At 34.4% G+C, this 15,543-nt stretch overlaps 1 protein-coding gene across 1 annotated transcript; it reads left to right on the plus strand.

Annotated features, from left to right (window-relative positions):
* Window positions 1–4,591: 4,591 nt before the first annotated feature.
* LOC9327006 (primary amine oxidase) lies at window positions 4,592–14,814 on the plus strand. Its single transcript, XM_002890898.2, has 5 exons — window positions 4,592–5,492; window positions 5,916–6,300; window positions 6,452–6,565; window positions 13,351–13,895; window positions 14,449–14,814. Exons 1-5 carry the CDS (start codon window positions 4,639–4,641, stop codon window positions 14,657–14,659), a joined length of 2,109 nt encoding a protein of 702 aa, XP_002890944.2. The 5' UTR covers window positions 4,592–4,638; the 3' UTR covers window positions 14,660–14,814.
* The last annotated feature ends 729 nt before the right edge of the window (window positions 14,815–15,543 follow it).

Raw genomic sequence — 15,543 nt, forward strand, 5'->3', positions numbered from 1 at the left:
TTTAATAGAAAATTACGATAAAAAGACACAACTGTTCTGAAGTGCAAAATGTATTTATTGAGATTGTTATTTTGGTTAATAAAACCAATTTTATATGTAGTCTGATGGTTTATGTAAGAAAATTAGTAGTATTACTAACTAAACAAAAATGCAATGAAAAATATATAATGGAAAGACGTAACTTTAATAAACGAATAAATGCAACTATAAATATATAACCGTAAACTGAAAAGATACGAGTGTAATTGAACAAATATAACCGTAAATAATTCAACGAAAACTTAAAGAGAAAATTTAATAAAAAGACAAACCTATAAAACAAATTACCATAAATATTTAAATAAAAGGTTGCGATAAAAAGACGCAACCGTTCAGAGGTACAAAAGGCATTTATTGAGATTGCTAATATATATAGATTTATTTTTTACATTAACAATAATTTATCGTGTTTATTAATTTATAGGGACATTAATTATTTTATTGTATTTATTAATTTATCGAATATTAACTGGTAGATAGTTTATTAATCTCTGTGAAGTGACCTTAGTCTAGTGGCAGATGATAAGTCCACTGATGGACAGGCACCATCACACCAGGGATCGAGTCCCTCTCCTTACAATTTGTAGGGATTAGGCTAATGGGCCGGCCAGTTGTGGCCCAAGGTTGACAAAAAAAAAAAAAAAAAGTTTATTAATCTCTAGCCAAGCTGTATAGGCCCTCTTGATGATCTAGGACCACAAATCCCTTTTGATATATAACAAGAAAATTTATGTGTACAACCCTCTTTATGATGATACAGTTTATGTCTTGGACCCAAAAACGTTTACAATATGTTTTTCAAAAGATCAAAGAAAATTAATTAACTAATTGGTTTTTGCCTTTTTCTGCTCAAGTTCTCTGACTTGTATTGTGAATAAAAAAAAATTTACTCATGTTGTTCTCTGTAAACTCTTCCAACAAAATAAAACCAAAGCATCAAAAGCCAGTTAGTTTTTGTAAGTTTCTCTTCTTTAAATCAACCAAGAAACGGAGAAATTCCAACTTTTAAAGGCAACACTTTCTTTCTATTTGTGGTTAGCATTAGTACATGTATTGTCAAAAAAAAAAAATTAAACTTGAAATTGCACAATAAGTTTTCTGCTATATACTAACTCTATTATTAGTTCTAATTCTAGGGTTCAAGATCGATATATGGCTAGCAACTATTATTAATACTAGGAACAAGACCCTCCACGATATCGCGGAGGAAAGGATTTCAAAAATAAAGAGAAAAATACCAAACGAAAAATAATAATGAATTGAGATAACTTAAAAAAAATAATTTAACCATAAATCAAGATATCTTTTATGAAAATATGATAAAAAGATGTAACCCTCAGAAGCAGTTATTAAAATTTATATTATTATTAGAAAAAGTTATGGTGAAAAGATGCGATTATAAACAAAAAATATTAAACAAAGAGTTATAATGAGTAGAAGTACTTTTTCAAATTTTTAAACAATTCTAAACATAATTATATAAATATATTCAACAAAATATTATGAGAAAAAAACGCAATATTATGTTAAGGAGAAACAATCCTCAGAAAAAATTAAATAAAAACCAAAATTGATAGTTATTTAGAAAAAAATAAAATAACAATATAGATAATAAAGTATATACATACGAATATTAGATGGCAAAAAATGCAAATTTATATAAAAAAGTATCAAACAAAAAATAATAATTAATATATACAACCTTTTAGAAGAAATATATATATATATATATATATATATATATATATATATATATATATATACTTAAAAAGACATGAAAGTTTTGAATAGACAAAACTGTTTGTAAAAGGCATAATTATCGGAACTAAAAGTTTTTGATGAAAAAACACGAATAAAACATAGTGACAAGATACAAATCTAAATGAACAGATATAACTTTAATTATTGCTCTCGAAAATCTTTTATAAACGAAAATTGTTGCAACGGTTCATCAAATATTTCAAAAATTTTAATAGGTTACCAAATAAACTAAATGTTGATTAGAAAACATATTATTATGATTACTTGGAACATTTTGGCTTAGAAAATTGTTGGCATCTTCATTAAAATTTTATATTTTTAGTTGTTTAAAGTTTCTACATTTTTATAATCATTCCAAAAAAATTTTGTTAGATCAAGAATAAGAAGAAATTCTTAAATTTCAAATGATGTATGTTTAGAAATAGTTTAAAGAGTAAAGAATTTTGAGTGGTTTTGTAGATCAAATTATTTAGATTTATCATAAAACAAATAATTTGAGTGAAAGAATAAAAATTTGACAACAAACCCACGCATAGCTTGGATATTCATCTAGTATGAAAGAAAAATGGTAGGATAAGGTGTTATAATTTCATTAAACAAAACTAGATCGTAATATTAAGTGGATATTGAATTATGATGTGAAAGAGAAAATGATGTTGACTATATATTCTCTTCGTTTCAGTTTAGTTGTCGTTTTATGATTTAAATTTTGTTTCATAATAGTTGTCGTTTTAGGTTTTCAATGCAAATGTTTGGTGAAAATTCTAGTTTTATCCCTACTGTTTTAATGTTTTGGCCAATGAAATTTTTTATAAAAATATATTAATAAAGGGTAAAACAGAAAATTTAATGTTTTTCTTAATTTGTGTGAAAAAACCTTAAACGACAACTAAAACGAAACGGAGGGAGTATATTTGATTAGTTAATTGTAAAACATTCAATATTAATATTCGTAGTTTAGTACAATGTGTTAATGTTGTCGCACGTGGATTCATCCCTAATTCCCTATGTAAAATTACATAATAAATATAAATATATTGATAACCGAAAAATGTTGGCATTAATTAAATAGTACATTTGTATATATGTACAAGAACATAGTTATTTATAGCCACAAAGTTTTAGGTGGTTAATGAGAGCCACCGGTTGAGAGATTCCGGTGATTGGGGACAATTTCTATCTCTTTTGCTTGCCTAGAAAACTAAAAATATATAAATTAAGGACATAGTTAAAAATTAAATTGATGTATTTTTTTAAGAAAACACAATCATAAATTATATTTTTTAGTTATTAAAAAGATATTTTGAAAAATTGCGACAAAAATACAAAGCTGTTCAGATTTACAAAAGACATTTATTGAGATTGTTATTATTATTAGATACATATATTTTGTGAAAGAACTTAGGGGGGTGTATTGAATTAAGGATTTTAGAAAATTTTGGTTTTTTCCTAAAATCACATGTTATTCAACTAGTGATTTCTAAATATGTTCTCAAATCCTATGTTATTTGAATAGGAATTTATGTAAAATCATTCCAAATCATTTACAATCTCTTGTTATTCAAATAGTAATGTGTAAAAGTCATACCAAATCTACTGTTATTCAAATGTTAACAAGCCTTTTTTTAAAAAATATTGAAATGGATTTTGAGAGACTTTTGATACATGTTTAGTTGAAAATTAGGGCTAAGAAAATCACACCTTTAGAGGTGTAATTTGGATGGATTTCAGAAATAAAAATATCCACATTACAATAGCACAAAAACTCGCTCATCATTGTTTCGCCTCGTTGTTCAATCTCGAAAACAGTGATTCTCGGTGAACGTCGACCTTCAGTTTCAGGTATGAGAAACGTTGAACCACTTCTTCTCCATATCGTATATGCTCCATTCAATGAGATGATTCAATTGGTGGAGAAAATTCGGGAAACTATACCGAACAAAGCAGAAAATCGACCGACAAGACGAACGGCGTCGGCGGAGGAGGAGCTGGAAGATCTGCATGTCCTGTCATGTCCTAAAATCACATGTTTTCCATGATCAATCTCTGGTTATTTTCTCCAGTTTATACAATGTGGAAGGGTTTCAATTTCTAAATTGCAGCTCTATGTATTTTTAAAACAAAATTGATGAGAAGCTTGAACATAGAATTGTAAAGTCACGAAGGTTTCTTTTCTCATAGCCATAAATAAGCCACAATTTACATCTCAGAACACTTGTTTATATGAATGAAGTTGCAAAAGTGGTTATCTTAACTCCATATCTCTCAAGATGAACTCCATCAATATGCAAAAAACCCTTTAGAAAATACTTAAAACAGAATTATAAAGAAGGGATAATTAATGGATTACTTAACTAGAAGTATAAAAGTTTACTAGGTTGTAATAGATCACCTAGTACCATGGTTGTGTACTACCCATTAAGCAATCGAAATCTTCCATAAATGATAAGCTTACTGGATTATTCATGGTACTAGGAAAACAGGTGAACTGAACATTAGTAGAGGTAATGAAGAACAAGATGAAAGACTACATGTAGCACAAAAAAAAGGTTGAACAGAGAATTAATAGAGGTTAATAATTACCAAAAAATAATTTTGGGATGTCACACAAAATACTCCAATATCTTCTCAAATTTCATAACAAATCTCACCAAATGACCATTACAATTTTCTTTTTAATTATAATAAATCTTCTTAAAATTCACCAAATCACCGGATATTTTTCAGAGTCTCCTCAAATCTAAAATCCACCAAATATTCCAAAATCATTAATTCAATACACCCCCCTTAATGTTTAGGACCACAAAACGCTAAATTACATGTTTACTTGTGTGTTCCATGTGCAAAATAAAGGGAATTTTTTTGGCTATATGTAATATAGAGATTCCAACTCAATCAAATCACAAAGCAATGGCTCAAGTTCACTTCACCATCTTTATCTTTTCTTCCATTTTCGTAATCTCCTCATCGAGCTTCATCCCGGCGCCTCACCCCTTCGATCCCTTGACCGAGACTGAACTCAAACTCGTCCGAACCATCATCAATAAGTCGTACCCTATTGGTCATAACCATAAGTTCACTTTCCAATACGTGGGTCTCAACGAGCTCGACAAGTCCCTAGTCTTATCGTGGCACTCCTCACCAGGCCACAACGTCAAACCACCACCACGTCAAGCTTTTGTCATTGCCCGAGATAAGGGCAAGAGCCGAGAGATCGTTGTTGACTTTTCCACTCGAGCCATTATCTCCAACAAGATCCACGTAGGCAATGGTAACCCTAAGCTCACTATTGACGAGCAGCAAGCAGCCACCGCGCTTGTTCTTAAGTTCAAGCCGTTCTGTGACTCGATAGTGAAACGCGGCTTGAACTTGTCGGAAGTTGTGGTCACGTCCTCCACGATGGGATGGTTCGGTGAGAAGAAGACAAAGAGGTTGATAAGAACGATACCCTTTTATCTAAACGGATCGGTGAACACGTATCTTAGACCAATTGAAGGCATGACGATAATCGTTAACCTTGACCAGATGAAAGTAGCGGAGTTCAAGGACAGATTCACGGGTCCTATGCCAAAGGCTGACGGGAGAGAGTACCGTATCTCAAAGCTCAAGCCGCCGTTTGGCCCGTCACTTCGAAGTGCCGTCTTTTACCAGCCGGACGGTCCAGGATTTAAGATCGATGGACACGTCGTGAGGTAAAAGGATTAACAAATTATGATTATAAAAATGGTTATAAGAAAAAAAGAAGAACAATTATGGCTATATATAGATCAAATTTGGCAAACAATAGTTAAGCTATAAGTTAATTATGGACTATTTCAATCTACGATGACTATATCCGTGACATAGATTTATCGGGTATATATTATCTTTCGAAAATGCACGTAACATTCGATACTTTTGTATTTTTCAATCATGGCTTTTTGACCGTTTATAAGAAAAATTTCTTTCAGACATTTTGTTCACAGTAAATAAATGAGGCTTCAGCTATATATTAAATACTATATACTCTGTGAAAGAAACATGGAGACTGATACTATTGTAGTATTATTACTAAACCTGTTAAATATGAACTTAAAAATTACACTTTCTTATGATTTCGATGTGATGGTGGATAGATGGGCAAATTGGGAATTTCACATGTCATTTGACGTTCGAGCCGGTCTTGTCATCTCTCTCGCGTCCATTTTCGACATGGACATGAACAAATACCGGCAAGTCCTATACAAAGGCCATTTGTCGGAGATGTTCGTACCTTACATGGACCCAAATGATGACTGGTACTTCATCAGTTACCTAGACTGTGGTGAATTTGGCTGCGGGCAATCTGCCGTGTCCCTTGAGCCGTATACCGATTGTCCCCCAAATGCCGCCTTCATAGATGGCGTCTTTGCGGGACAAGATGGAACTCCTACAAAAGTATCGAATGTTATGTGCATTTTCGAAAAATATGCTGGAGACATTATGTGGCGACATACCGAAGCTGAAGTACCCGGCTTAAAAGTAATAAATTATAATATCATATCATGAAATCTATCTTCGTTTATAATATTTTATAGGTTTTTCCTTTGTTAATAAACAATATATTTTGTATTTTACTAGTGATATATAAGATGATTAAAAAAATTTCTGTTTACACAAACTGTTTTTGCAGATCACAGAGGTTAGACCAGATGTAAGTCTTGTAGCCCGGATGGTGACGACAGTGGGGAACTACGATTACATCATTGAGTATGAGTTCAAACCTAGCGGTTCCATCAAAATGGGGGTAACGTCGTTCGAAAACTTTTCCTAGCTTTATACATGCATTCTAATTTACATGAATTTAGTTGTTTATCATTTCCATCTTCGGTTACAGCTCCCTTTGTACAATAAAATATTATGTTTAAATTTAAATGCAACATAATATTTTGATGTATTAATTATTAAACATAATTTAAAAATTATAAATGTAAATGCAAGACCTGCAAATCAAAAAGTAAAAAAAATAAAAAACTAGTTGTAAAAATAATTTAAAAATACATATTATAGTTGTATTCAAAATAAACACATAAATGTATGTAGTTAACAATTACATTCCAACTCTAGCATAAATAAATAATAAGATTTAACCATGCATGTAAGTGTTGTAAACTGTGTTGTTCTATTGATTAATGAATGAGATTTCGATACATATATATACATGATGAGGGGAGACAAATCCCCATTGGGCTAGTAAACCCTAAAGCCCAAAAGCCCACTAAGTACAATATAGGCCGTCATAAGGAGAATCTTCAAGAACATGGGCATGGGCCTTCTAGGACATGGACATGGGCCTTCTAGAATATGCATAAGGTCCACGGTTATGGAGTCCATCCAACATGTGGTTTATAACACTCCCCCTTGGATGACATAACCGTGTAGATGCCAAAGGATCTCAGTAATACGCTTGGGGATGCTGCCTCATTAAAACCTTACCAGGAAAACCCATTGGGACAAAACCATGGTTAAGGAAAAAGAGTACAGCACGTATTACTCCCCCTGTTTTGGTCATCCCTGCAAGTCCTTAAGTCTCCGCATTCCAATTTGATGCGTGAGCTTCCTCAATGTCGATGTTGGTAATGCCTTGGTAAAGAGATCGGCTGAGTTGTCGCTGGATCGAACTTGTACCACTCGAACTTCTCCATCCCTTTGCAAGTCATGCGTGAAGAAGAACTTTGTTAGAATGTGCTTCGTCCGATCTCCCTTGATGTAGCCGTCCTTGAGCTGAGCGATACAGGCGTGTTGTCTCCTCATATGATGGTCTTTGATGTTGTAGTAGCTGCGCCTTGAAGAAGGCTGCCTACGTACCCTTGGAAGGGATCAAGCCACACGTAGTTCCTATCTATTGACCATGCCATAATCTGATTTTACCTGCATCAGCAAAACAAACTAAACCAAAGCAAACTAGACCTTCTTTGGTTAGATCAGTATAGAATAAAAACCCAAATAAACAAACATAGGAAGAATAGAATTTAAAATTTAACCAAACCTTCCTTCAAACCTTTCTAGTGCCTTTGGGTTGATCATGAACTAAATTTAGGCAAAGGAGGTTCACGGCAAAACATATGTCTGGTCTAGTGTGGCTAGCCAAGTACATTAACGCTCCTATGGCACTAAGGTATGGCACTTCAGGATCGAGAACTTCTTCCTCATCCCTTTTTTGGACCGAATCGATCACTATCCAATCCGAGGCTTCTCACCACCATTGGGCTGCTCAATGGGTGGGCCTGGTCCATATTGAATCTCTTGAGTACTTTTTCAGTATATGCCTTTTGATGCACAAGGATTCCATTATTCACGTACTCAAGTTGCAATCCCAAACAGAATTTTGTCTTGCCTAGGTCTTTCATCTCGAATTCTTTCTTTAGATATTTGACTGTTTGGGCGATTTCCCCAGAGGTTCCAAGGATGTTCAAATCATCCACATATACTGCTATTATCACAAACCCTTCGTTTGCAAATTTCTTTATGAAGATACATGGACTGATGGGATCATTCTTATAACCTTCTCTGACTAGGTACTCGCTTAATCTATTGTACCACATGCGTCCACTTTGTTTCAGTCCATAAAGCGATTTGTTCAGCCTTATGCAGTATTGGTCTCGAGACCCTTTCTTATCTTTATCTTTGAGCTCAATACCCTCTGGTAATCTCATATATATCATCCAGTGGACTTATATAAATATGCAGGCATTACATCCATTAGCCGCAAATCAAGTCTTTTTCTTTATATAGCCAGACTTAGCAAAATTTAAATGTCTTAGCATCCACCACAGGGGAGTATGTTTCTTCATAATCTATCCCCGGTCTTTGTGAGAATCCTTGTGCTACAAGCCGTGCCTTATATCTCACGATTTCATTATTCTCATTTCTCTTCTTCACAAAGACCCATTTGTGTCCTACTGGTTTTTACATCGAATGGTGTCCTTAAGGTCGGACCAAACTCATTCCTTTTCTTAATGATTCTTAGCTCCACGTTTTATGGTCTTGTACCATTTAATCAATCAAGTCTTTGAGTGCACTCTAGTATAGACGTGGGCTCCTGATCCTCATTTATATTCATAAATTCAAGTGCTACCTTGCATGCAAAATCATCTTATGTCGACATTTCTTATATGTTCCATTATGTTCCAGACATGATATAATCGATTTGAGATTTATTATGGTCAGGACCTTTAATACTTTGCAGCTTGGCGTCCCAAGCTACATTATATGGTACCTGTACCTTAGAGCCGGCCGGCCTTATCTCCATGTCTGGGATGGTTTCCTTAGTAACCTCGGATTCCTATTGCACCTTTCTTTGATTTTCGAGGATTTTTATCTTTGGAACCTATTGGTCTACCACGTTTCTTTCGTGTGTTAGACTCGGTAGCAATTTCATTGATTCGCTTTTGGATATCAATACGTACTGGTGCATTACAAGCTGGTATGTACGTTTTTGTAACTTTCTTTGGGTCAGCAAAGGAATCTGGCAATTGATTAGCTAGCTTTTCAAATGTATAATCTTATGGACCTCTGATTCTCATGCCAGAGTCCGAGGATCTTGCCAATTTAAGGATGTTTGATTTCATTATATTTCTTTTATTGCTTTACCCAGCTTGTTCGTCTCTCCACCTATAGTAGGAAATTCGGATTCATTCAAATGACAATCCGCGTATCTAGCCTTAAATAGATCACCCGTAGTTGGCTCTAGATACTTAATAATGGTGGGAGAATCAAATCCAACATATATTCCTATCCTCCTTTGAGGTCCCATCTTTGTTTCTATGTGGTGGAGCAATCGGTACATATATGGCACACCCGAAAGTCTTTAGATGGGATATGTCTGGCTCATGACCCATAAGTAATTGGGATGGTGAATATCTATGTTCACTAGATGGCCTTATGCGTATAAGTTCTGATGCATGTAAAACAGCGTGTCCCCAAGCGGCTACTGGGAGCTTCGACCTCATGAGTAATGGTCGAGCTATCAATTGAATTCGTTTAATGAAGGATTCCGGTAATCCATTCTGTGTATGTACATGTGCTATGGGATGTTCCACACTTACCCCCATGGACATACAGTAATCATTAAACGCTTGAGACGTGAATTCACCGGCATTGTCTAAACGTATAGTCTTAAGCGGAAAATCTGGAAAGTGGGCTCGCAGTCTTATTATCTGGGCCAATAACCTAGCAAACACTTGGTTTCTAGTAGATAGGAGACAAACATGCGACCATCTTGTCGATGCATCAATGAGGACCATACATATATCTCCTTGTATCCTTTCCAGAAATTTTAAGGTCTCTTTATTTACCTTAGCCGGTGATGGCCTTATAATGAGTTTCCCTTGTGAACATGCTTCACACGTGAGATTCTTAGGGATAACTCTTTTCTCTTTTAGGGTGTGCCCCTTTGAATTTATCATAAGCTTACGCATCATACTATGACCCGGATGGCCAAGCCGGTCATGCCATAAAGTGAATTTCTCGATGAACTCTTTGTTCATTGCCATATTAGCTTCGATCATATCGATTTTAATATAGTAGTGACCAGTGGATAATGCGGGTATAGTCTCTAGGACTTTCTTATGTCCTTGGGTGATCTCTTTGTTCCCTTCACCCTTTGTTTTAATATGGAAACCATTCAATCTTATATCTTTGAAACTTAATAAGCTCCTCTTCGAGCTGGGTGAATATAAGGCATCGCTTAGTTCAAGATGCGTGCCCTTTGATAAAAGTATATGGGCTTGACCATGGCCCTCAATAAGACTAGCTATACCCGCTATGGTGCTAATATTGGCATTTTTCATTATGAGATTTAGGAAAATATCTCTTATCTTTTGTGTGGCTCCACTATCCACCACAATTATGTTCTTGTCCTCGGCCATTTCTTATATGGACAAGAATCATGTTCTAAACATAAAATAATATAAAATAAATTCAAGCAAATAACAATCAATGAACACATAAAATGCAAAGAAAAACATAGAGGTTTTGATGTCGAAGTAAGATTTATCAACTTGATTCTTTTATGCAATCAGAAGTTTCATACTCTATTAGATCATCTTGATCATGTTCACCATCTTTATATACCAAATGGGCTTTAGGATTCTTCCCTTTTACACTCTCTTGATAGAGGTCACAACGATGTTTGGAAGTCCTACATATCTTAGCCCAATGGTTTCCCATTCCATATCTATGGTATACTCATTTGGTCGAGTGTTGTGGTTTGGAAATACCACATCGTCCTCGCCCTCGACCACGGCCGGAATTGGGTCTACATCCACGGTTATAGTGGTTCCCATGGCCGGATGAGTTATAGTGGCCACAACCACGTCCTTTCAATACCACATCTATGGCATACTCATTTGGTCGAGTGTTGTGGTTTGGAAATACCACATCGTCCTCGCCCTCGACCACGGCCGGAATTGGGTCTACATCCACGGTTATAGTGGTTCCCACGGCCGGAGGAGTTATAGTGGCCACAACCACGTCCTTTCCATCCACCACGGTCACGGCCGTGTGGTCTATCACTTTAGACGTGGTTAGATTCTTTGGATTCTTTCTTATCCTCTGCGGCCTTATTGGCATTAGGTAATGGGGTTAATCTATGAGGTCGTAACTCACTGTTTTTATCTGTAAGTCATTATTTTTTTTTTTTTTTCATCTAGCAATAGACTCATCCACGGACTTATAGTCCTGGATTATGAGACTCTCAATAAGATGGTGGCTAATATTGCCTTGTATCTATCTTTCTCTCTTGGCATTCTTACCTTATTAGATACATTCACCAAGTCCTTTTGACTTTAGGATAATCTTAGTATCCATTGCCCATTTTAAAATAATTATCTCCTAAGAGATTTAGGGCAGTAAAGTACAAGTTGTAATTCAACATCTACAAGGAAAAGTTTTGAGTCAAAATCATGTAATCGTTAGTGTCATGCGGTATTTGAGACCGAACCATGAATCGATTTACTTAGGGATTTGACTTTCCTCTTTTGCTTATGATTAGATTTCCTCTTTTGATTAGGATTAACTTTTCCTTTTCTTTTTAGGATTTACTTTCCTCTTTACTTTAGGATTAATTTTCCTATTTCACTTATGATTTTAGATTTTAAGATTTCCTATTTTAATTAGGATTTGGAAATTTTCTATTTCTTAAAGTTTTCCTATCTTGAATAGGATTTATGAATTTCCTAATTTAATTAGGATTTAGAGTACAATAGGATTTAGGATTTTATTTAGGTTTTCATGCTTTCTATTAGGATTTTAAAGTTTCCTTTTTTATTGAGGATTTTAAGATTCCCTATTTAGGATTTAGGGTTGTTAAGATTTCCTATTATCCCTAAGATTTAGGGTTTTAAGATTTTCTATTTTATTTTAAGATTTTAGGGTTTTAGGTTTTAGGGTTTTAAGATTTCCTATTATCTAGGGTTTCCTATTTTATTTAGGATTTTAGGTTTTAGGGTTTTGAGATTTCTTTTAAGATTATCTTTTCTAAGTTTTCTAGGGTTCATGCAATTTTAGTTTTAGGGTGTTAAGCATGTAATCAATCAAAGGAGCAAACAATCTAACAACCTAAACAATCTCAATCAAGCCGATTTAAACTTATGGAATTTTTGGATTAGATTCGTTTTAGGTTTTAGGTTTTTAGACCTTTAAAGTTTCGGTTATTAGCTTATGTATTTTCGTTTTGCGATTTTAGGTTTAGACAATTAAAACTTCTCTAGCAAATTAGGCGAGTTTAGCTTAAGCGATAATCAACTTTTTCTAGCAACATAAACGAGTCAAACAATCGAGCAAACAAGCAATCGGATCAAGCAAGCAATCAAATCATACAAGCAAAGCAATCACTTAATCAATCATCATTCGTTTTAGGGTTTCTCTTTGCTTAACTTTCAAGTTCAATTGTTGGTTCTTTAGCTTTAGGGTTTTGATGTTACCTTTCACCTTATGGGGTTGTATGGACTAGAACCGGGAGCTAAAGACCTCGGTAACTCACGCTGCTGCAACGAACCGCAAACAGTACCACGATGAACAGTACCACGATGAACAGTGCCGCGATGAACAGTACCGCGATGAACAGTGCCGCGATGAACAGTGTCGGCGATGAACAGTGTCGGCAATGAACAGTACGGCGATGAACAGTACCGAGATGAACAGTGTCGGCGATGAACAGTGCCACGATTTTTAGGGTTAGGGTTTTAGGGTTTTCGTTAAGAGCAAGTCGTGCTGATAACGTGTTGTAAACTGTGTTGTTCTATTGATTAATGAATGAGATTTCGATACATATATATACATGATGAGGGGAGACAAATCCCCATTGGGCTAGTAAACCCTAAAGCCCAAAAGCCCACTAAGTACAATATAGGCCGTCATAAGGAGAATCTTCAAGAACATGGGCATGGGCCTTCTAGGACATGGACATGGGCCTTCTAGAATATGCATAAGGTCCACGGTTATGGAGTCCATCCAACATGTGGTTTATAACAGTAAGATAGATATTTCCCAATTTGATTTGTTATAATTTTACAACTTTGATGTGCATAGGTCGGTTTAACCGGTGTTTTAGAAGTTAAACCCGTGGAATATGTTCACACATCAGAGATCAACGAAGACGACATCTACGGGACAATTGTTGCTGACAACACCGTCGGAGTCAACCACGATCATTTCGTGACATTCCGTCTTGATCTTGATATCGATGGTACCGATAATTCCTTTGTTCGTAACGAACTTGTGACTAAGAGGACTCCAAAATCTGTTAACACACCGAGAAAAAGCTATTGGACAACAAAACGAAACACAGCAAAAACCGAGGCAGAGGCTCGGGTGAAACTAGGGCTGAGAGCCGAGGAGTTGGTGGTGGTTAACCCTAATAAAAAAACGAAGCATGGCAATGAGGTTGGATACCGTCTACTTCCTGGCCCGGCTTCAAGCTCACTTCTTGCCCAAGATGACTACCCACAGATTCGGGCAGCATTCACCAACTACAACGTGTGGATCACGCCGTATAACAAATCGGAGGTTTGGACTAGCGGTTTGTACGCTGATCGGAGCCAAGGTGACGACACATTAGCCGTATGGTCCCAAAGGTACTTTTACATATGTTGCATCATAGGAATCATCCTACTATCCTAGTATCAGATATAATTTAAATCCTAATATAATTTATTATTAAATCAACGAATATATTTCAAGACTCATTTCAAACACAAACTAATAAAATAAGTGATTTACGGAAAATGGCCAAATAATGGGTATATTGAAATTAAATGATTAAAAGGTTTTACTATATTATTGTCTTTTTAGTTCGTAAAATAAAGTGTGCAAAGCTAACCAATTAGTTTTCTTCCCTTTTTTTTTTAATGAAATTTTGATATTTGTACGTATCTTTAAAGAACTTTAACTAAAGATTATATAAAAAAAATTATAAATAATTTTAAGGGATTATAGTACAAGTAAAAGTATATACATAGATCTGTCTCAAATTTACAAAAATGTAAACACCTGAAATGTTTTTGAAAACAATATAAATTTTATAAATATAACATGTTCTTATACAAAATTTAGATATTATTTTATACTTATGAGACAAATTTATGTGTATTTTTATGGGATTAAAAATTATACAAATGAATGTAACAGAGATAGGGAAATAGAGAAGAAAGATATAGTGATGTGGTACACCGTTGGATTCCACCATGTCCCATGCCAAGAAGATTTTCCGACGATGCCTACTATGTTTGGCGGCTTTGAACTTCGGCCAACCAACTTTTTCGAGCAAAATCCTGTCCTCAAGGCTAAACCTATCAATCTCACCACCATTCCAAAATGTACTACGAAGAGGAACGATTAATAACCAGCTCATCATTCAATGAAAGACATTCATGATTTGATCTGTATGAGGAATTAATTGTAAAGAGATTCCAAGAGATAATCATGTATTCATGTCTATCCATATAAATATGATAATATGAATAACTAAAATAAAGAAACTGATTTTTCTACCAAGTTGGTGTTAGTATTTATGTGTTTAAAAATGTTGCTTCATTACTGGTCTAGGTATTTTTGTGCCTAAAGCAGATTAATAGCTATGTGGCCCCTTAGAGCATCTCCAATCCACCTTTATATTTGCCTCTAAACTCTATTTTAGAAGCAAATTTACTCCAACTCACCTCTATTCTCACCTATAAAATAAAGATCTCTATATTTTACTATATATAGAGGTCAGAATAGAGAATCTCTATTTTTTCCCCTATAAATAGAGTTAAACTTTTTAGAGGAAAAAATAGAGAAACACATTGGAGTAAAAATAGATAAAATTTACCTCTATTATCGAGATAGAGCTAAAAATAGGGAAATACATTGGAGGTAGTCTTATATTTCAACTCCATTTTTTTTTCCTGTTTTACATGTACAGATTTCAGTTTATGAAAGATACATTAAGGTAAAAGAAAAGAGTAACTATAAAATGGTATATGTATATATACCTTGTTTTTTTTTTGTTTTGTTAAAAAGTATATATACCTTGTTGATTGATATCATTTAGCTAATATAATTTACCTTCAAATATGCTAATTTTCAATTTTAAATTTACGTCATCTTTTAACAATTATATAAAAATATTGGTAGATAACGTTATTGTTGGAAGAAATTAGTAGAATAACCTTGGTGATCAGAGAATCTTTAGTACGTATATGATGTTTGTGGATATGAGAAACAATCGAAGTACTCTCAGTG

Source organism: Arabidopsis lyrata (assembly GCF_000004255.2).
Source record: "Arabidopsis lyrata subsp. lyrata unplaced genomic scaffold ARALYscaffold_1, whole genome shotgun sequence".
Classification (NCBI taxonomy): domain Eukaryota; kingdom Viridiplantae; phylum Streptophyta; class Magnoliopsida; order Brassicales; family Brassicaceae; genus Arabidopsis; species Arabidopsis lyrata.